The sequence below is a fragment of the Stigmatopora nigra genome, chromosome 23 (assembly GCF_051989575.1).
Source record: "Stigmatopora nigra isolate UIUO_SnigA chromosome 23, RoL_Snig_1.1, whole genome shotgun sequence".
NCBI classification, from domain to species: domain Eukaryota; kingdom Metazoa; phylum Chordata; class Actinopteri; order Syngnathiformes; family Syngnathidae; genus Stigmatopora; species Stigmatopora nigra.
The window spans coordinates 4333715-4356572 of NC_135530.1; the positions used below are offsets into that span (position 1 = coordinate 4333715).

The 22858-nt window shown below is 39.9% G+C and overlaps 3 protein-coding genes across 4 annotated transcripts in view; 2 read left to right on the plus strand and 1 right to left on the minus strand.

The window, feature by feature from the left end:
• The window catches only part of foxp2 (forkhead box P2), a 126018-nt gene extending 104480 nt beyond the window's left edge, over nt 1-21538 (minus strand). The window contains exons 1-3 of one of the 2 annotated variants that reach the window (XM_077709726.1): nt 21406-21538; nt 21171-21278; nt 13558-13639 (exon numbers count right to left, since the gene is read on the minus strand). The gene's annotated coding sequence lies outside the window, so the exon portion shown is untranslated. Of the gene's footprint in view, nt 1-13557; nt 13640-21170; nt 21303-21405 lie in introns of those variants that run through there. The other variant, XM_077709727.1, reaches the window with a different exon arrangement.
• ppp1r3aa (protein phosphatase 1, regulatory subunit 3Aa) lies at nt 75-6458 on the plus strand. The gene is made up of 4 exons (XM_077710061.1): nt 75-959; nt 1841-1893; nt 1970-2043; nt 2736-6458. Exons 1-4 carry the CDS (start codon nt 85-87, stop codon nt 4185-4187), a joined length of 2454 nt encoding a protein of 817 aa, XP_077566187.1. The 5' UTR covers nt 75-84; the 3' UTR covers nt 4188-6458.
• Nucleotides 21040-21599, plus strand: LOC144181332 (small integral membrane protein 30). The gene has a single exon (XM_077709733.1). It carries the CDS (start codon nt 21118-21120, stop codon nt 21307-21309), a length of 192 nt encoding a protein of 63 aa, XP_077565859.1. The 5' UTR covers nt 21040-21117; the 3' UTR covers nt 21310-21599.
• The last annotated feature ends 1259 nt before the right edge of the window (nt 21600-22858 follow it).

Consider the following 22858-nt stretch of genomic DNA (forward strand, 5'->3'; position numbering starts at 1 on the left):
ATTGAGTTTTGTAGCCAACAAAACACATTGTGACGGGATAAACCGGCGGATAACCGGCGGATAACCGGGGTCTGCTGGAGCTGCATGTGTCCTATTTATAGGCTTGGCCCCGGTCTGAGTTGCAACCCAACTCCATCTGTCCAGTCACGTCCCCTCTCCCTCTCCAGAGTCCCCGGCGGCCAGGCTCAGGGCAGTGAGCTCCGAGGAAGACAGCTGTCTCCTGGACCCTCCCGCACCATGGAGGCTCTATCCGTTCAACTCCTAAAGGAGGAAAGGGTGTCTTCAGAAGAAGACACCAGGACGGAGGCCTTCTGTCCATGGGGTCCCGGAGAACCCGTGTGGGAACCACCAGCCGCCGTTCGTAGGAAAGTATCATTCGCGGACGCCTTTGGCCTGGACCTGGTGTCCGTCAAAGAGTACGATGAAGTCAACGCCGCCGGGGACGGGTTGACGGCGGAAAGGGATGCGCCATTGGCGGCGAATGAGGAGTTCTACCTCTCCTGCCTCTTCACGGCACCCTCGTCCGAGGAGGAGCTGGAACGGCGCTTGGAGTTGCAAATGGTGGAGTTGGAGAAAGTGGAGCTGCTCCCAGGAACCAGTACATTCCGAGGCATGGTTCGGGTTCGAAATCTCTGCTTTGGCAAGTCTGTTTACGCCCGGATAACTCTGGACTGCTGGAAGAGTTACTTCGACCTGCTGGCTGACTACATCCCGGGATCGAGTGATAGGAAAACAGATGGTTTCACGTTCCAGTATACGGTGGTTCCTCCGTTGGATAAAGAGGGGTGCAGAGTGGAGTTTTGTCTGTGCTATGAGACGTCGGCGGCAGGGACTTTCTGGGATAACAACCAGGGGATGAATTACGTCATGTTTTGCCATCAGAAGTGTGTGGTCCAGCAGCAAGTGCAAGAGGAGAATGGCGGGTTGAAGATGAAAAGGAGTTGCCTCAGAGCTAACAGGTAGAATTCAAGTTCACTATGAAACAGACAGTCTATAAAAGACTGTCTATTTTTTTAATAAATAGATTAAAAGAACTGGATTAAAATCCCTGAATATTCAGTTTTTTCTAGATCAAAAACAATGTTTATTTTAGATTTTTTTTTTTAAATAAATGGATTAAAAGAACTGGATTAAAAGACCTGAATATTCAATTTTAAACTATGTATATTTTAGTTTTTTTCTTATATATATTTTTAGATTATACAAAATGATTTTTGAACTAAAAACACAGAAAAAATTGATTAAAAAATTACAATTATTGATTGAAAAGCGGGAAAATCAGCAAATGTAATATACATCTATACTCTTTATTTTATTTTGATCCTAAAACTGAAAATCAGCACTCATGATTTACTTTCCCGGACCGCACAAAATGAGGCGTCGAGCCATATTTGGCCCCCGGGCCGCCACTTTGACACCTGTGCTCTAAAATGTCCCTCACTTTTTTATAGAATACATATACCTTTTCTCAACCCCTTTGCTTGTGTTCAAACAAGCACTACATTTGGGGCTAAAGTCGGATCTATTTCTGCACGCCAAGGCAACAAAAGTTACATAACTTTTTCAGCGATGGATTATTTGGCCCATATATGGTTGTCGCCATTTTACCCCTCTTGACTTTGGATAGAGGCGGTTTCCTGTGTGTACGTGCCGATGTGAACACATGCGATAAATACCAGAATACAAATGCGATTGTGTGTGTGTGTGTGTAGCGTGACTCATCACATTGGGGGGATGTCTCATAATCCAAGGCAGATTATTCAGGGCATGAAATCTCACTGCTGGTTACTTGAGGTCAGAAATAGCAAGCTGACACATTTGAATGTTTGTGAGTTTACAGGAGGGCGAGCACACAAGAAAAGAAGGGTACTGACACACTGACACTTGTCGCAGGTGCGTCAGAATGTGTTCTATTGATATTGTATTTGTCCAAATCCATCCCTGAACTTTGACCCTGGTTATCTTGCAGGGCTTGAGGTCCCGCGAGATGCCGATGGGGCCAAGGAAGAGAGTCCGCCGTTATTCGACTCTGCTAAACCTTTGGTGAGGCGATTATGTTTCAATTTATTGTTTTTGCCATTTTAAGGGGTTTCTTTGTTTGTATTTATCTCTCAACGTTAGCCCCAAGAGAAGAGATCGTTGTACGAAATTATCCGCTAATGTTAGCCAGTCAGATATAGTAGTAATTTTGCATAGAAATCGGATTTATGTCTCACAATGTTGCATGGGTTTTACTTCCATTGGGTGCCATAAATCAGACTCGTGCTTCCATTTTTTGGCCCATCATAAAGTTAATGCAATGGCACTTGAAGCCATTTTGAGACCGCAATCGAATTGAATAAATGGCGGTTAACTTCATAGGCGATCTCAAGTCGTAGACTGCAACTCAAAAGCCTAAAACCAAGACCAGGTATGATAAGTACCGTGTTTTCCCGACTATAAGGCGCACTTAAAAGTCTTAAATTTTCTCCAAAATAGACAGAGCACCTCAAAATCCAGTGTGCTTTATATATGGAAAAAAATAAACAGTTTCATTCATTGACAGTGCGCCTTATAATGTGGTGCGCCTTATATTCGTGAAAACACGGTAAGTAGAGCAGTCCTTTAGAGTGCACATGATGTAATGACAAAAAAAAATGTCTTCCACATGCAATGCCCTTTGACTCTCTAAACCCACTAGCTATGCTAAAACGTAAACATTTCCCCGAACTTTGAACCTATGGCCTTTCCAACAGGTGGCGAGCTTTAAAAGCCGAAAAAGAGCGGAACGTTTGGCGCATGTGAAAGAAATATTCTCCCAGCAAGCATCCTGGCGTGACCTCGCAGGTACTATACCACCTTTGGGAGGAGAAATCTTGCTAAAACGCCAGAGGAAACAAGTCCTCAGCTATCATCAAATCCCTCTGATTCCATTGGACTGGGACAATGATAAGAAGCAACAGTGGGTGAGTTCAAAAGTGGACAAAATCTGGACCGGAAGAACAACTAAAGCTAAGGAAAACGTCATGTCGGTAGATGATATTTGGGGGAGCTTTCTTCAAACTAAAAGTCCTACCTTGGATACTGAAAGCTCTGTATGCGATGTATGGCAAGCGTTTATAAACGGTCCCGGTTCTAACGATAAAGGCAACGTCCCCGAGTCCGAATGGCTGCAGACCGCGGCCTCAGTTCCACCGCTAAGTGACAACTGGAATGCACGATTAGCCACTTCGGCAGCCTCAGCTGTCGGTCAGGCGCTCTCGCGTGCTTTTCCATCTCACGTTTCCTCAAACGCGGATACGCCAGAGTCCGCCACCCGTCGAGAATGCACCGGAGGGTCTCCACTCATGTCCCGTGGCTCTGTTGACAGCTCGAGTGAGTGTCAGTGGCGTGAAGAAGAGCAGATAAAAGTAGAAAACGCGCACATTGCCGACGTAGCGACAACCCCGAGGGATTTGACGACAACAGACACGACGGCAAAGGCTCAGAATGCCGGTCAAGAGAGTGATAAGATCTCGCATGGAGAAAGCCAGAAATGGGAAGACATGGGGGTTGAATACAATACGATGAATGACACGGTGGCATTTGGTGACGAAGGCACAACGGACAGAATAACGGTGAATTGTGCAACAAAAGAAGAGATAGCTAACAAAACATCTACAATGAGAGACTCTGAAAATCAGGACGGGCAAAAAGATGGATCGGTAGATTTAGATAAGAAGCAATTGTCTTCAAAAACGGGCCAGAATCCAACAAGTGATAATATCGTAATGTCAGTAGAGCATTGGAAGCAACCTGAACCATCAGAGAAAGGGCAAAGCATGGTGAATTGGAAGTACAACGTACAGTCAAAGAATTTTCTCAGTGAAAACATCGAAACAATTGATTCTAGAATTCTACAAGATGATTTGGTCAGGAGAAGAAGCACCACTGATGCTTTGGGAAGCGATCAAATCTCCTTAAAAGAAGGTGAAGTGACAACCCATGGTCAATCAACGAGGTCCAACAGTTTTGTGTGGTGGGGCATGTTGTACATCCTTAGCCACATCACTAGAATAGTCACCTATGGGCTTATTTTTACTGGATTTTTCTTTGTGGTGGTTTTGTACGATTTCCCAGCTATTGTTGTGATCTACGTGTTTTCTATGGCCTGGTGGTTTTATAAGTGGTTTGATCCTGTTGTTGGGAAACAACATACAAGGCAATAATAAGCTATTTTGGGGGAGAAAATGGAGTATTTAGCAACACTTTGATAAGCTTTTTAAAAGCTGTCCAGATATGTGATATATCCGATTGGCAATTTCATTGCTTGAATTGGCATTTTACATCTGTAAAATGGCAAAAGCTTCTCAAAAGTTTTCTAAAATCTGCCAGAGTGAAAAAGAATGAGCAAATTGGTGCAGAAACGTAAGCATTTTCTCATGTGATTTTTGTATACTGTACTTTCACGACTATAAGGCGCACTTAAGTCTTAAATTTTCTCCAAAATAGACAGGGCGACTTATATATGGAAAAAAATAAAATGTGTCGTTCATTGAGGGTGCGCCTTATAATACAGTGCGCCTTATAGTCCTGAAAATACGGTATTTGGACTTTTTTTCTTTCCTACAATACACGTAGTCCAGTCTAAAGTTGTTTTTCTTGATTCAAAGAAGCCATAGTTGACGTTTGTATTCATTTTTAGTCCAAACAAAGTGAACGCCAGTCTGCTTAGGTTTACTGACTGACTCTTAGCATACAAATCCATTTCCTTAGCAACAGGAAAAGGAACAACCGGTTCCCCGTGTTGCTTTTCTCGCTCCAGCCATTGACATGAATAAACTCTATGAACTTCAGACGCTTTCCCTTCTCGGCTCTCGTCCCCACGGAACCATCCATCGCTTAATTTTAAGTGCCTGTCAATCAGACTTGGAAGAAAGTCAAATTGGGCCTACAAACAGCACACAGTTTTTATCGCGGTTTCTCATGGGAGCCTGTGAAGGCAACACAATCACATCATGATAAAATCCCTTGCACCCAAAACGTATTTTAAGATGCATAACATCCCAAAAGAAAAAAATTCCGATAGAAACCAAAGTCACATTGGACCATTTTCCAGTACTTCATGGTCAACATTATTGTTCCCATGCACAAATAACTACTCAGCTTTAATCCACAAACAAATCGACCCATTAACCCAATCAATACCCATTGATTGGTTTGAACCTTCAATCTCAGAACTGCGAGGCAAACGTGGCAACCACTTCTTACCGCGTTGCCCCCTCTTCTGTATTTTTGGCCCAAATATATCCCATTAATACATTCTCCTATTTGCAAAAGCTTCATACCTTTGTCCATCCACATTATTCATATTTTTGCATATTACTACAAAAAAAACGTTATTCATATGTTCACATATTTGATCAAAAGTGCCCCAAAATCCATAGGAGTTGTCCAATGACTCTTGGACCTACAAAAATGTTTCCCTTGGTGGTTGTTGTTTTGAAAACGAAATAAATGGTATTAACATATACACTAACAAAGATTCAAATCTTTGTCTAATGTATTCCTGCAAAATGGACACTTTCAGCATTTTCACAACTTAAAAGACCGCCATTTTTCACCCAAATTCTTGTTATTAAAAAGGTAGTACAGTAGTATCTTGACATACGAGTGGCCATGCAAAATTTTAGTACTATTAAACATATTTTAGTAATATTAAACCACTAGTTATGTGTTACTTTGTTAATAGATAGCAAATTAGAACAAATCAAAATTTTTCCAATAAAATATCCTGTTTTTGGTGTTTTTTCAGAGGGTTGGAACAAATTAGTTAGTTTTTAGTTCATTACAATGGGAAACGTTCTTTTACAAGAAAATCGACGTACAAACTCAGTCCCGGAACGAATTAAGCTCGTATCTCGAGGTACAACTGCACTACGGTAAGGCAGGTACTTAACTGCCTCCATCCATCCATCCATGTCTCTATGACATCACACACTCAAAAAGGGCTCATATTTCAACGAATGCGACACAGTAGGTGGTCAAACAGTTCAGCAAGAGTCACTTGATCCAATCTGGGGTATGGCGACCTTTTGTAAAACGGGCGCCAATCCCACGCTGGCAGCCTCAAAGCAGATGGCCTCACTCCATCGTTGGCATAGCAAAAAGCCCCTTCCCCAAGCCACCCGCTCCTGTTTTTGTTTTTTTGCAGATCATACACAATGATCTTCTATAAATGGATATGACCCAGTCCACTAGCAAACATGGATTTGTTATCATTCATAACAGAGTCATGTTATGATGAATATTGAGATTATCGGCTGCTTGGGAGGAAAAAAAATGGTATTTTTCCTGAATATAAGTCGCACCCAAAAATGCCAAACTGTACTATTGGATAGGATTGTTCACATATCCACCATAAGATGTCCTCATAATGCTTTCAAATGTATAATAAGGTGAATATGTCTACACATTTTGTACTTGTAGCACTATTTTAGCTAGGCATTTTATTCTTATAAAGCACTTTAGCAAACCCCCATACATGCCTATCTATTTATTTCTGCGTTTCTGATTCAATAAATCAACATTTTCCCTCAAATATCCAACTAATGCACTTCCACTTCCATCCAACAGATGCCATTACAGCCTCACTTTTCACCCAACACAAAATCGTCTTAATATATTTGGCATAATCAAAAAGGAGAGAGAGAAAAAAAAATCACCTCAAGCGAATATTTGGTACCATCTGCATAATCCTAGACTTCACATGTCATTCTTAATAAAGAGCAGCCGTGCGACGTGAAGCGCGACAAAGATAAACATCCTACCCCCCCCCCCCCCCCTTTTCCCTGTAGCAACAAAATAAATGAATAAAAAAAAATCAGTGTGCAATGAAGTGCACTGCCGGGGACAAGAGGGTGAATGAGGACATGATGCACGAGTGGATGAAAGCTCCAAATGGAGACTAGGCCTTGCTCCTAGGTCTAAGGGTCCACAGGCAGCGGTCTGACGGATGGCAGACCTGACAAGACTGCATTGTCCGACACCACTATGCGACCATCCGTCCATTTTGCTTACATCACGACCCTTCGCCCTTGAACCTCGGCGATCCTCCCCTCGGCCGATTTGAAGAGATTCCGCCATGCCACATTCCCAGACATCCCCTGTCCCCGGTTCTGACGTCAGGCGAGCCTCCAGCTGCTGCCGGGTCCTGACATTTGGCATTTGGAGCGTGATACGTTGGTGGGACACCGACACCTTGCAAGCAATACTAATTGCAGCCTGTTTTGGGACTAGTCGGCTGTTGCCATATGCCAGCCAATGACGTGCTACTATTTTGTCCAGATATGCCATAAATTTAGCTACACACCTATAGACAACTAGCTGATAGCAGACCAGGCCCATTTTACATCACTACAAGGTATACGGAGGGTGCTAGAAGCTATCCCAGCCAATTAAGAGCACCAGGCTAACCAATCACAGGACACTAAGAGGCAAAGTCATTTGCACTCATACATATGGGCAATTTAGAGTGTCGAACCAGCCTATTAGGGATGTTTTTGGCATGGGAGAGGAGACGGGAGTACCCAGGGAAAACCCACACGTGCCAGGGAAGCATACCTGTCAACTGGTACGTTCTCGCCGTAATTGGTACAACTGAAAGCCCATTTTTATATTGGTACGCTGTACACATGAAAATGGTACGCTAAACGGTGATTTTGAGAAAAAAAAATAAATTAAGGCACTTTCTAGCCATTTTTCACCATCCGCCATTGTTTCTTCCCGGAAACGCATGTCTGCCAAGTGATATATGTACCGGCGCCTCTGATTGGCTAAAAAAAAAAGATCATGATAAACATTTCGTTTTGTAACACTTTCACCATGTGATTTCCGTTTCCTGTTCCCTTGTTTATGTTTACTTTCATTTGATCAGCTGTTTCTGGTCTGTTTTACAAAAAAGTAAAGTGGTAAGATTTTCCATGTATTTATACATATATGTAAGGGCGAAAACAAAATTTGGTAAGATCACAAATGGTTCGAGGTTGACAGGTATGGGGAAGGTTCAGTGTTCAAACTCATGAATTTATATTGCAATAATTACTCTTCAAAAATATTCAAACAGGAGTACCCAGAGAAAAGCCACATATGCTCGGGAAGGTTAATGGAAGTGTTTTAACTCCTATGGCAATATAATTTTTACAATAATTATTCTTCAAAAATATTCAAACAGGAGTACCCGGAGAAAACCCACATATGCTCGGGAAGATTAATGCAAAAGTGTTCAAACTCATGAATTTATATTGCGATATAATTTTTATGATAATTATTTTTAAATAATATTCTAACAGGAGTACCCAGAGAAAACCCACATATGCCCCGGGAAGATTAATGGAAAAGAGTTCAACTCATGAACTCATTTCGCAATATAATTTTTACAATAATTATTCTTAAAAAATATTCATCAAAATCATTATAATATAATTAACTATAATTTTTAAATAAATCAAATTCTTAGTACTTAATATTTAAAAAATGACTATATTAAGGCTAATCACTACTGTGTAAATTGCCAATTTCATGACAACAATATCACAATATTGCAGATTCATTTACACATTCTGCAACAATTCAATTGCATTCATATTTTACAATGTATCCGTTATTAATACAATTTATAACATTTGAACCAAAAAAAGCAATCTTATAATTCACCCTAAAGGAGTCGCAAGGCCTAAGTTGTGTACTACAAACAAAAGTACCAATTAAAAATCATCTTTGTACTATAATTGGGGGCAACGTTAGCTTTTAAACGATTGTGCATGCTTTCCACAGTTTTTAAACATAAGGCACATTTATTTATTTAATTCTTATTTGGGAGTGGGTGGCTCATGGGTTTACTGCCAAGTAACTGTGTCATGATTTGGGCACCATATGCACGTATGTTTGTGACGCCCCGATTCACATGATCTGAAGCGTAACAAGGCCACGTGGGGGAGGGTTATGTGTATGTATATGTGTACAGATTTGTATTATATTTTGATAGGAAACACATTTGAGCAGGGCAAACAGTTTAACTGCCTTGCCTGTGTACTGTGTGTACCTCCGCCATTTTTTAAATACACCTCATATGCGATTGTACATTATGGGACATTACAAGAAGTCAAAAATCCATATCTGTGTGTCAAATTACTTCCTAGTGTGAATTGAATTCAACTTTTAAAGCAAGAGAGTCAGACTCGGGTTAATGTCGACTTGATTTCATGTGGGCCGGACCCTTTTAGATATTATATTGTGATATCTTTTTATATAAATGGAATAAAATAACTGGATTAAAAGCTTTGAATATTCAGATTTTTATAGATCTAGTGCAATGTTTATTAGGGCTTTTTAAAAATATATTTCTCGATTTTACAAAATGATTTTTTTAACTAAAAACACAGGAAAAAATGATTAAAAAATGACAATTATTGATTTAAAAGAGGGAAAATCAGTAAATTTAATATACATCTATACTCTTCATTTTAATTTGATCCTAAAACGTAAATTCAACACTCATGATTTACTTTCCCGGGCCACACAAAATGATGCAGCAGGCCCGATTCGGCCCCCGGGCCACCACTTTGGCATATGTTTTAAAGAGTGCTTCTTACTGTATTTGCCCAACGGCAAAATGGCTGAATGAAAAGGACAAAAGTGCTTGGGGAGAGCAGATGGATTTGTGCAAAAGGCAACGTAAAGAAAAGAAGGAAGAGACAGATGAGATAGCGACTGTGCTTGGCCGTGCGCGGGGGTGACCGGAATTCAATCGATTTTTACTGCAAAGCCCCTGTAAATCAACACAAGTTTCTTTCGGCGTGTGTGTGTGTGTGTATGTCGTCGTGTATGAAAACAAGAACTTGGGCGCATTGGTGGCCAATTCAATCTATCAACGCTCAGAGCAACTCTGATGACCTTCGTATGAATCATTTTTTTCAGTTTTTAAAAATCATATTTTAAACTCTAAAAAATACATTAAAAAAAAGCTCAAATAAACTTTGTTTTAGAACTTTAAAAACTGAATATTCAGGGATTTTAATCCAGTTCTTTTAATCCATTTATAAAATAAAAAAATTGACGTTAACGCGGCTTGCGGATCAACCCGAGTCTGACACCCTTGCTTTAGGGCAGGGGGTAGCGAACCTATGGCTTGGGAGCCACATGTGGCTCTTTTGATGAGTGCATCTGGCTCTTTGCTAACCCGTGAGCTAAAATATGGAAAGCACTGGTGACAGAACTGAGATATTACATCTAGAACTACTTTAATCATCATTTTTTTTCAGTCGCAACAGCATAAGAACCTTTCTTGAGTCATTTTTTGATACTTTAAAAGTGGTGAAATGACAAAATACAATTGAAAAGACACTCATTTACATGAATATATTTTGACTTTTAAATTCGTAGTATGGCTCAAATGGAATAACAATGAAAAATATGAATTGTTTCTTCGTCAAAAAGGTTCCCAACCCCTGATTTAGGGTGAATATTGACTTCAACACACAAGAACAGAGAAAAGTCCCTGTTAAAAGTGACAATAATACCATCTATCTCCTGTAAATGAGTTAGTTTTCCCTCCCTCTTATGCTCTGTGCGCTAACAAGGCAAGAATTAGCAGAGACAGTCCCGTTATGGTTCACTGCTCACAAGGCTGGTGAAATGTGAAGACCAGTGTGTGTGATGTCCTCTAATTGTGTGTATTCGTGACAGTAAGTCAGCCTTTGCGTGAGATAGACAGAACAAGCCTAGACTAAATCCACTGACTCCACTTTGAGTGACAGGTGAGCACAACCAGCATATCAGCCTGCTGTCGTCAGCTTTTGGAATAAAAGTGCTTTACCACTTTTGAACTGTAAATACTTATTTGAGTACCGTATTTTCATGACTATAAGGCGCACTTATAATCCAGTGCGCCTTATATATGGAAAAAAAACAGAAAACCAAAAACCACCATTGACGGATATTAAAAAAAACACAAACGCCTGAACTGAAACAATACTGTTAAATATGCAGATGCCATCTTAGTTTACAACATCTTCCATCATAAAGATCCTCCCCCACTGCAAGATTTTATCCGAAAAAATCCAAAACATCAACAATGGCTGGCTCTAGAGGTGACTGTAAAGTAGTGAGTACTTCATAACTTGAAGTCAATAGCAATTACCGTATTTTCACGACTATAAGGCGCACTTAAAAGTCTTAAATTTTCTCCAAAATAGACAGTGCGCCTTATAATACAGCGCGCCTTCTAATACAGTGCGCCTTATATATGGGAAAAATGTCATTCATTGAGGGTGCGCCTTATAGCTCTGAATGAAGGAAACATTTCTCAATTCCACATTGGGAATAACAAATGGGAATAACTGGCTGTCAGGTGGGGGGTTGGTTGGCTGTATACCTTGTTGGCAAGCAGAGCGGCAAAGAGAAGGCGCCGCCGACAAAAGAGGCTGCTGTGTTGCCATGGCGACTGTCTTTGCATCGCAACCAAGGAGATTGTTTTTCTCCTGTCCTCACTCCTTTCCTTCATCTTTCCACTTTTCTTCCCCATTTGCCGCTTTTCTTGCTTCTTGAAACGTACGCAACTAGTGAAAGCTAGAGAGATAAATCGGGTGCGCCGTTTCGGTTAGAACGATGATGAAGCCATATCGAGGCGCTGATGATTATTCAACGTCTCGCAGCGGAATCATCAAAAGAGCGCTCATTCCCTTTCATTTAGCGCCTCCAAGAGGAGATAATAAAAGTCTCCAAAGATGTGTCAGTCAGTCCAGTTACCCCATAATCAAATGTACCCGGGAGACATAGCTCCAATGAATAGATCCAATGAGAACGATGAGGCCTCCATCAGACAGAAATGTTTTATGTGTTTAAGCGGTACCAGGAGTACCATCTCCCATCTTTGTTAAGTAGAAGCCTTCGCCATGGCAACAGATGATTCCCAGCACTTACCGCCGTGGCTATTTCCATGGCAACATTGTGTAACATTAAATGGGTAGCATTGAAGTTAGGTGGTCAGAAATTGTATTGCAAGTGGGATCCAAATATATTGGTAACAACCCTTTTTTTCATTGGTCTGCCAGATAAATGCTTCGCGAATCAAGCTGCGTTATAGTAGAATTGTTGCATTTTAATTAGAAAATGAAATATTATAATCTCCTCAAATATAGGTAGCTTTGCAGTATGGTCACATGTATACTTGTAGTACAAGTATTTGTAACAGAACAACTATACCTACTCATCAAAAATTGTTTACACTGTATTCACTGTAACGGTGTTGCCATGATATTTACACAAAAACAACACTATAAACCACCAATGTCAAAGTGGTGGCCCGGGGGCCAAATCTGGTCCGCCGGATCATTTTGTGTGGCCCAGGAAAGTAAATCATGAGTGCTGACTTTCTGTTTTAGGATCAAATTAAAATGAAGAGTATAGATGTATATTACATTTCCTGAGTTCCCCCCTTTTAAACCAATAATTGTAATTTTTTTAATCAGTTTTTCTGTTTTTAGCCCAAAAATCATTTTGTCTAGAGATAATCTAAAGATATATTTTTAAAAAGCTAAATATTGTTTTAGATCTATAAAATCTGAACATTCAGGGTTTTTAAACCAGTTATTTTAATCCATTTATTTAAAAAAAATCTAAATATTATACCTAAAATACGTGAAATCAAGTTGACGTTAAAGCGGCCCGCAAACCAACCAGAGTTTTAGAACTGTGATGTTTTTTATGAATCCTCAAAAAAACACCAAAAACTCCTAATCTGCAAGATGCCTCGTGTACATAGAACTCAAAATAAGCATTTACTGAACAACCTCACTTTTTCCACATCAACATTAATCCACAAAAAAAATCAACATTTCTAGAGTGAGACAAAATATCAGCTATTTAAACCATCCCCATATATTTGAGCAGTTTGCATTTTTTCTTATTACTATGCCACCGTGGTTCAGCGGGTTCAAATCAGTGCAGGCAGATGCAAGGCGAAATTCCTGTTTATGTTCACCGCGTAGACAAAATTTAATAAATTTATAGCCGAATCCATCCCGCCCTCCTCTTTCTGTATGCCCTCATTTCCGAAAAAGGGTGGAGGGTAAGAGAGAGAGAGACAAGGGGGGGGATGGGGATTCCATTTGAGAGAAAACGTGAGGTGTCTTCCACACACCAGATGATGAAATCCTCAGCAAGAAAAGGGCAAAGCAATGGCGTCCACATGCAGCACAGCACGCATTCCAGCATTTTCACAACTACCCCTAAAACCTTTTTTTCCTCCTCATTCTTGTATATAAATGTCAAACAGTTAATGAGCGCCACGGTGGATCGATTTGTTAACATTTGCGGCACAGTGGTGAAAAGAAAATAGCCAATAATTGAAGTAACAACAATGGTTCAATGGATGCCATTCATATGCAATAGAACTGTCCAAGGTGCTGAATTTTCTAACTCATTCTAATAGTGACTACAGAGACACAGACAGACGGGAAATTGTCACGGTAAGATATGTAAGCTATGATATAGAATCTAAAGACTGATGAATAAAAGTATTTTTGAATAAACACTCACCCCTGAAACTTTTACATCAGATTTTGCCTCTTAAAGCTGTGCCTTCCTCATCTTTTATGGACATTTTCTTCCATTTTAGAACCTGCAATTGAGGGGAAAAAGATGTTAGAATTCCAATGTTTTTTGGCATTGCTTCTTTTCACGTTACGTCATTGGATGAGACTTTTGACGACATAGTAGAACACAGGTGTCAAAGTGGCGGCCCGGGGGCCAAATCTGGCCCGCCGCATCATTTTGTGCGGCCCGGGAAAGTAATTAATGAGTGCTGACTTTCTGTTTTAGGATCAAATTAAAATGAAGAGTGTAGTTGTATATTAAATTTCCTGATTTTCCTCCTTTGAAATCAATAATTGTAATTTTTTAATTCATTTTTCTGTGTTTTCGAATCTGACAACCTTGTAGTAGAAGATTGAAGGAATATTAGCAAGAAAAACATAAGTCATACAATTGCCAGGTTTAATTCATTATATTACTTATTATTCATGTTTGGTAAACCAGATTTCGAACCCACCACTTTGACTATTACTGAAATAAATTAGTATTTTTTGACAGAAGACAAGATATACATTGTTAGGCTCCAAAAAGTGACACAGCTACCCAGCCTTGAGCTTAACAGCTGTGTGTCAGTTAGCCTCTTTCAGCTAAGGCTGAATATCAAAAAAATATCTGCAAAGGTGTTATTTATTTTTTCTTTCTACCTCAGCCAAAATTGAGATTTTTACCCGAATGTTAGTGCAGGCAGGCGGTCCACTTGGCTGCCACGAGTATTGCGCTCAGATCATTAATCAGGCTCGACGGCACAGCAGGTAACGGGCGAGCCACGGGAGAGCGCTAATGCATGCAAATGTATACTCGTTTTGGGGGCAGGTTGAGCCAAGGACAGAACTTAGACTGAAAGCAGATCACATCCTGCTATGGTCCAATAGGCCTGAAGCAGGAGTTGGCTCCTCTGGATCAGCGTAAAAAAGGTTGGAGAATGTGCAAAAAGAAAAAAATATATATATAATAATAATAATTCAACGGATGCTATATCATCTACTGGGGAGTGCTCCATTTTCTTGATCAGATGTCCTACTTTTGAGTGAGGATTGTCAAACAAGCTTCTTAAGCAGCAGCAAACGTGGGAGTCGGAGCTGATTTGCTACCAAATGAGAGTTCATCTTAAGCACGCCACCTCTTTTTTTTTTTTTTTACTTGTCGTTTCATTACACGTTGGATTGTAGCACACTGCCGATAACCTGGTGTCACGTTTCGAGAGCTTAAAAGGCAATATTGTACCATCCAACTAATAGCAGTGCTCTTATATCCTATTCACGTTTGCAATGATATACTAGCCTAGATATATTTTTTATTTATAGCTCATAAAGTCCATATAAATCCTCTCAAATAGGCCATATAGCAGATGAAGACTAAATTTTAGACACAAAAGGGCTTCATAATGAAATTAAATCATAATTAGTCTTCCTTCGTCTACCAGCTTTGGATTTTTGCAATCAGCGAACATGCTATCCAGTGGCTTTTTATTCTTTTGTTGACATGTGACATGAAAATCTGGTTGTGATGTCACAACCAGAATTGCGGTAAGATCTTTTAAATGCCAGATTTGAGTACCCAATTCATTTTTCTAATATAAAAGCACATGATTGCCATCATTTTCATTTTTTTACATGCTCACCATTTCATAACATCTTGAGAAAAAAAAAACAACAACAAAATAAATCAGGATGTTAGTGCTAATGAAAATCTGGTTGTGATGTCACAACCAGAATTGCTGCAAGATCTTTTAAATGCCAGATTTGAGTACCCAATTCATTTTCCCATGTAAAACCACATTTAAAATAAAATGTATTCTTACATGCTCACCATTTCATAACATCTTGAGAAAAAAAAAAAAAACAATCAGGTCGCTATGGCTAATGAAAATCTGGTTGTGATGTCACAACCAGAATTGCAAGATTTTTTAAATGCCAGATTTGAGTACCCAATTAATATCCCCAATGTAAAAGCACATGCTTGCCATCATTTTTTTACATGCTCACCATTTCATAACACCTTGATACAAAAAAATTAAAAAAAACAATCAGGATGCTATCGCTAATCCACAATAAATGTCTTACAAAGAAATGCCCCGCCTCCTTTTTACACAGCGAAAACAATGACGGACTGAACAGGCCATTTAGGGAAACCCCTTGGGGTAATCGTAAGGGTTTTCAAGGTTGTGTCCCATCCCATTGGCTACCACTACTATGCATATTTACGTCGTCCTATGGGTTTTGCTAACATGAAAAAAAAGCTTGTGTGTCTCTGTGTGTGTGTGTGAGGTCTGACGCCACCCAAACGCCGGTGGCCATCGCAAGTATCTCAGGTCAGATGGGAGAGAACGAATGGGTGGTGGGGGTGCTTTAACAGCTGTTGGCTTGGAGAAAATCTCTGCCTACTGAACATGCATGCCAACAAAAGGAATTTGTGCTGTAGCTGGTAATTTGACGCAAACATCCCAAGGTTGTATGCATTTTTGTGTCGTCAGTGGACCAAACGAGCCATGGCTATAACTCACTGAAGCTCGGCCGTGTTTAATAACTTTTCTTCTCGTTCCTTTCAATCTTCCCCACACGCTTTTCCAATTACAAACCCCCCACCCCACACACACCCTGCTCTAATATCATTTGGGCTTAAAGCAATTTTCCGCCAAGTAATAGTAATCATTTCCAGAGCTGTGGTAAAAAAAAAAAAAACATATATTTTTATTGAAGTCTTGAATTAAGAGATCATTTTCAGCAGAGGTTAACACTGAGGACCTTTTCAATGGCCACTTCTATTGTTTTTTGTTCGCCATGATGGACATTTTTAGCCAACTTTTTAAAGCATACCCCCAAGCCAGGGCATTTGCACGCACATGAGCAAAACACATGACCACACGACGGTACAAAACCGGCGTTTTTAACGGCAAAAGATGATGTAACTGCTCGGTGAGCGTTTTTTTTTTTAAAAACAAGGCTGTGTCCCTCAGCCGAAGGCTCGTTTTTTGTTGTTGTTTTTTCCAGGAAAGAGCACTCAAATTGTTGCAGTCTGCTTTGTCTACTGCCTTGAGCAATAAGGTTGACCATCATAATATGGATTGACCATCATAATATGGATTGAAAGTGTACATTCATACAACAATGTCAACTAATTTCTTTTTAATACCAATTTCTCAAACTCAATTTGGACTAGAAATGGAAGGAGTCAATTTTAGTCACTTAACGGAGAAACCGCCAGAGGCAAATAAAGCTGGCTATTGGCAATTGGCTACTGTGCTTATGGTAAACATGGTGTCAAGACCAAGACTTGCCTGAATCCAGAAATCATAGTATTGCTGTGGAAGGTGGGAGGGTTATGTTAAGGCATTCCTGAAAAAAAACTGGGCATTGGCCATTACACAGTTGTGACCGGACGTTTGGTCGCCGGTCTTTGGTCCCTTTTGGTCCCCGGTCAAATGTACTTAACTTCTGTAACTGTAATATATTAAACAGTACTTAGATATTAAACTGTCTCTCTCTTAGATATTAAACTCTCTCTCATGAATGTAATTTTGAGAGCTGGTTTCAACAGTAAACTCTCTGTCACCATTTGAGCGGCGACCAAAAGGCACCAAAAGACCGGCGACCAAACGTCCAAGCACCTTACAAAGTAAATCCTATCTTTTTTTCTGGATTTCAAGTGAGGATTGACCGACATTACTGGAACCCTAAAGCTCAATCATCTCACTTTTAGTTCTTTGTCTCATCATCACAGATTCTAAAAACTACCAATCTGCAACACATTTTTTTGACTTTGACCAGGTCAAACTACCTACTATGATTAAATCAAGGAATTCCAGAACAAAAACAAAAAAATCTAGAACAAGACTTTGTGAAAGTGGAGACCAATCCTCCAAGACAAGACGAAAACCTTCCAAGTCTGTAGACCAAGAGCAATCCTGAGTGTCATAACGATGCTCAATAGTCCCTAACTTGACCTCCAATTGTAAAACTCTAGTCTTTTGACACTTCTGGTGTGAGCAGACACTGACAAATTGTTCCCCATCAGATGCTTGCTTCGTAGCATTAAGAAGATCACTTGTGTTTTTAAAAAAAATAAAATTATGCATGCTAGGAGTACTGAGAACTTGGCTCTCTCCCCTACACTTTCCACTAAATTGGATTGATCGCCTTGGATGCCTCCCCAAGATGCCGCCTCATTGGTATGTGCGATTGGTCATCGAGGACTATGAAGTATTTCTTCTTCCGTTGTCATGGTTTGATGCAAATTTTTTAGGACCATGGAGTAATATTTTGGGGGTAGGGAGGGGCTATTAACCAGCATGGACTGAGAAAACGTCCTCTACCGAGAACCCCTTGACCTGTGTATGGGCACGAGCTAGAAAATATCTCCAGGGCTTGACAGCACACTCCTGCTGCAATCTGTGATTACCAACAGTGCAATCAGCAGCCTCGTTAATTTCTCCTGACTGGCAGCAGTTGACGGCTCAATTGGAGAGAATGCGCTGGTACAACTTGATAAGTAAATGGAACTGACGTCTTGGAGCAGACGTTGCCCTCAGCGAATGCACATGGAAAAAGGCCATATTAGACTTATTATACTTTACTCTTCGATGGACAATCCCAATACGAAACATTTGTTTATGATCGGTCGATTGATGTGACCTGGATTCGAACCCAAGAACCCAGAGCTGTAAATGCAGACATGCTAAACAATCAACCTGCTGGGCCGCATAAAAGTATGTAAATAATGACAGATAATGGAAACTACATATTTAAATAAACAGGTAGGAGAAAATGTATACATTTAATGAATATATCTATTTGAAAAATTTGAAATAGAAATGAATCAAATACCGTATTTTCACGACTATAAGGCGCACTACATTATTAGGCGCACCCACAATGAAGGACATTTTTACCGTAAATAAAGCACACTGGACTATAGGTCGCCCTGTCTATTTTGTAGAAAAATTAAGACTTTTAAGTGTGTCTTATAGTCGTGAAAATATGGTAAAATATTTGAAATTTTTTTGTTGAAGGCTTTCACCAAATTTGATATCAATTCATTGAAAATGGACAACTTGTCTTTTATATGAATAAAACCAAAACTACAATGATTGCCCCCAATTTAAAGGAATAATTGCCACTAAGTCTATTGCCAATTCTTCTATAGAAATATTTCACCATACTTCTATTTATTAACCCCCCCCCCCCATACTCCTTCTCTGATTGACAGGCTAAATCAAAAGAATGAATCGTACACTAATGGAAAAGCACTTTGATTCACAATACAAGTGGCATGAGAGCTTTTTTTACCTCCACCCATGATGCTCTCATCCATCTTATCCTATTTATGGAACTAGCCTATCCACTTGCAATAAAACAATGGAGCCGGTATGTATGTATAACGTGGCGAAATAGCACCCTCAACGCAAAAACACAAATTGACCATGCGTGAGCAATAATAAATGCAGATAACAGCATAACTTTGGAAGTCCTATCATTTCTCCCAGCATACTTGTGTTGTCTTTTGCCATAGATGGGCACAGTGCAGATGATAAACCAACCACATGATTGTTTTCATCACTGCGAGGCGCAGGGGTGACATTTACACTACCAAACGAATTGTGATGAGCTATCAATCCCCCCTTGCATATATTGCGCGCCTTAGGTATGAGTCATTTCGATGGACTGTGCTGTCAGCTAAATTGGATGCAGGCTACACATCACAGAGTGCATCGGAAGAAAACTTGAGTAAACGCTCGTTTCGATGGGGTCTTCGGGCACGCGTCAATTTTAGAAACGCTTTGCTGCCGCCGCCGCCGGGCCGAGTGAAATGAAACATCACATTTTCACCATGTAGCAATGAGAGGGACATTTTGCGTTTGATGCAGTGACGGAACAAATTGCTCTTAACATCATCTTACATTTGTTTGATACTCGATACAGTAATACCTTGAGATATGAGCTGCATGCGTTCCGGGACCGAGCTCGTAGGTCAATTTACAAATTGGCCGTGACATCATCTTACATTTGTTTGATACTTGATACAGTAATAACTTGAGATATGAGCTGAATGCATTCCAGGACCGGGATTGTATGTCAATTTACTCATATCTTAAATAAAATTTCACCCGGAGAGCTGCATGCGTTCCGGGACTGGGCTCGTATGTCTATTTACACGTATCTCAAATCAAATGTTCATTCGGACAGCGGCATGCGTTCCAGGACTGAGCTCGTATGTCAATTTACTCGTATCTCAAATCAGATTTCCACCCAGACACCTGCATTCGTTCCGGGACCGAGCTCGTATGTCAATTTACTCGTATCTCAAATCAAATTTTCACCCGGACAGCTGCATTAGGAACCATCTCGTATGCTGGCATCTCAAAATTCTGGTAAGAAGGCAAGAAAAATGCTCTGAAATGTCCTCTTATCTCAAATTTTCCCTATGTTGAGACACTTATGTTTATGGTATTACTTACTGTACAACCCTTTCCGCCATTGAGGTCCAGGTGTGGCCAACACACTAAGCACCGCCTCTAAATTTCTAATCCCCGCCTCTGGTTTAATGAATGGAGGTAGAGTATATCCAAAATAAAGAGTACAGAGACATTGTCCATCCAAAATAAAAAAATAAAAAACACAGATGCCCATGTTATGCGTAGTGTTACAGTCCCACCAGACGGCCTCGTTAAATTTGGGGGTATTTTAATGACAACGTAGTTGCTGTTGGAGTAAACACACACAGATGGACTGTTACTACTCTGTTGTGCATCACAATGACTCCAAGCACTGTGTGAAATTGTCTTCAAATTCGAAAATAAAAGTGGATGACAGGTAGGTTCTGCTGTTATTGGAAAACTAAGAAACCCAGACTTCCGTCTAAGTAGCCAAATTCAAAGCATCACCATATTTGGTAGTTAACAAGTCATTCATTTTCTTACATTTTAGATCAAGAGTGTCAGACTTGGGTTGGTTTGCGGGTCACATTAACGTGAACTCGATTTCTTTTGGGCCAAACCATTTTAGATGCAATATTTACATTTTTTAAAATAAATGAATTAAAAGAACTAGATTAAAAGCCCTGAATATTCATTTTTTATAGATCTAAATCAATGTTTTTTGTAGTTTTTTTGAAATATATTTTTAGATTTTACAAAATGTTTTTTAACTAAAAACAGAAACAATGATTAAGAGATTACAATTATTGAGTTCAAAGGGGGAAAATCAGGAAATTTAATATACATCTCTAATCTTCATTTTAATTTGATCCTACAACAGAAAGTTAGCACTCATTATGGACTTTCCCGGCCCACACAAAATGATGTATTGGGCCAGACTTTGCCCCCGGGCCACCACTTTGACACCTGTGTGTTTTGGAAGACAAAGTCTAGTCTGGGCGGGGTAAAAACCAGGTGATTTGCTAGTCACGCTGCTATTGGCTGCATCACTCGGAAAACCCACCTCTGTGTCACATGACATAAACACACTCTGCAGCTTTCCCGGAAGAAAACAGCGCATCTTAAAAATAATCATGATCCCGAAACGGCGATTTGCAGGCTTTTCGGCGGCTCTTGGCTGTCTAACCTTCCTCCAGATGGTCCCCCATGCGGCGGCGTACGATGCTGGGGACGCCGTAGCTTTTTTCCTGGGAACGGTTGTCGCCATGGTGTGCTTCTGCGCCTGCATGGGCTGCTACGCCAGGAAGCGGAACAGACTGTTATGAGCAAATAGCCTCATGTTCTGTGCATCTCATGTTTCATTTTCATTTATGTTTAAAATGAAAATCACCGTGTCTACATAATGCATACATCAGACCTACCTTGCCATTTCCGTGGATTTTTTCGGGGGAAAGTTTGGCCACCACACCGAACTATACTTCGGACCGGAAGCGCTCGGTGGACAAGAAGCGCAAGTCTGAGACTAACGAGTTGCCCACCTGTTTGAAATTACCCGTCATTGTCAACGCCCCAAAAAATAAAATAAAACATACTTGTATTCTGCTTAGCGATGTATTTTTTTCTTATCTTCTCCTTGTAAAAGCTTTTCTTTGTTAAAAATCAAAAAGTATTTGAAAAACCACAAAAATAAATGTTTTTTCACGTCATGGGAGTTTGGAATCATATCAAGACGTCAGAAAACGCCATAATTTAGAGCACTAGTGTCAAAGTGGCGGCTCGGGGGCCAAATCTGGCCCACCACATCATTTTGTGTGGCCCGAGATGGCAAAGAATGAGTGCCGAGTTTCTGTTTTAGGATCAAATTAAAACGAAGAGTATAGATGTGTATTAAATTTCTTGATTTCCCTCTTTTAAATCAATAATTGTCCTTTTTCAATCTTTTTTGTGTGTGTTTTTAGTTCAAAAATCATTTTGTTAAAGCGGCCTGCGAACCAACCCGAATCTGACACCCTTAATTTAGAGGAAAGTGAGAAAATGACATGATGGATGCTTATGTAGAAATCCCTGAAAATCTAAGAATTTTGGCATAAAATAAGAATGAAGGCAGTTCATTAAAAATGCCACCACACAGTAAGAACAGCACGTTTCATAGCAGAGGTACCGCGAAAAAGCATATTTTTTAACACGCTAGCAACATGACGACTGCATGCTTGAGAAAACCAATTCCATGAATTTGTCATGGTGCCCAGGAAAACTGAACAACAGTGAGCAAAGTGCTTGTCAATTATGCATTTAGCATACATGGGATGCCTTTTACCTCAAGTGAACTTGTTAGCTTGACTTCACCAACATGGATGCTACAGCCAATGGGATTTGACTCCTTCATCCATTCATTCGGTGAGGAATTAACTCCATGTTGGAAATCAGGTTGAGCACTAAAAAGTGAATTCATCTTCATTAGTAGGCCACTAAAATAGATATCAGGGTTGTAAATATGTTTCAAGAGAATATCATACTTGCCGTTATTCCAAAATTTGTCATACAACAAAATTACAATATGATATTTTCCAATTTTACAGAATGTGCCACAAGGGTATTTGATTCAATGCTGTTATATCATAAGAAAAGAAACCATAACATTGCTTCATTTTGTATTGATTTCCTTCTTGTAGACTTTAATCTTATGATATTTTGAATTTGTTCTCATAGACCTATCATGTTTGTTTGGTCATAATATTATTGGTCACAGGTTTCAAAGTGGCGGCTCGGGGGCCAAATCTGGCCCGCCGCATCATTTTGTGTGGCCCAAGAAAGTAAATAATAAGTGCCGACTTTCTGTTTTAGATCAAATTAAAATGAAAAGTATAGATTTAT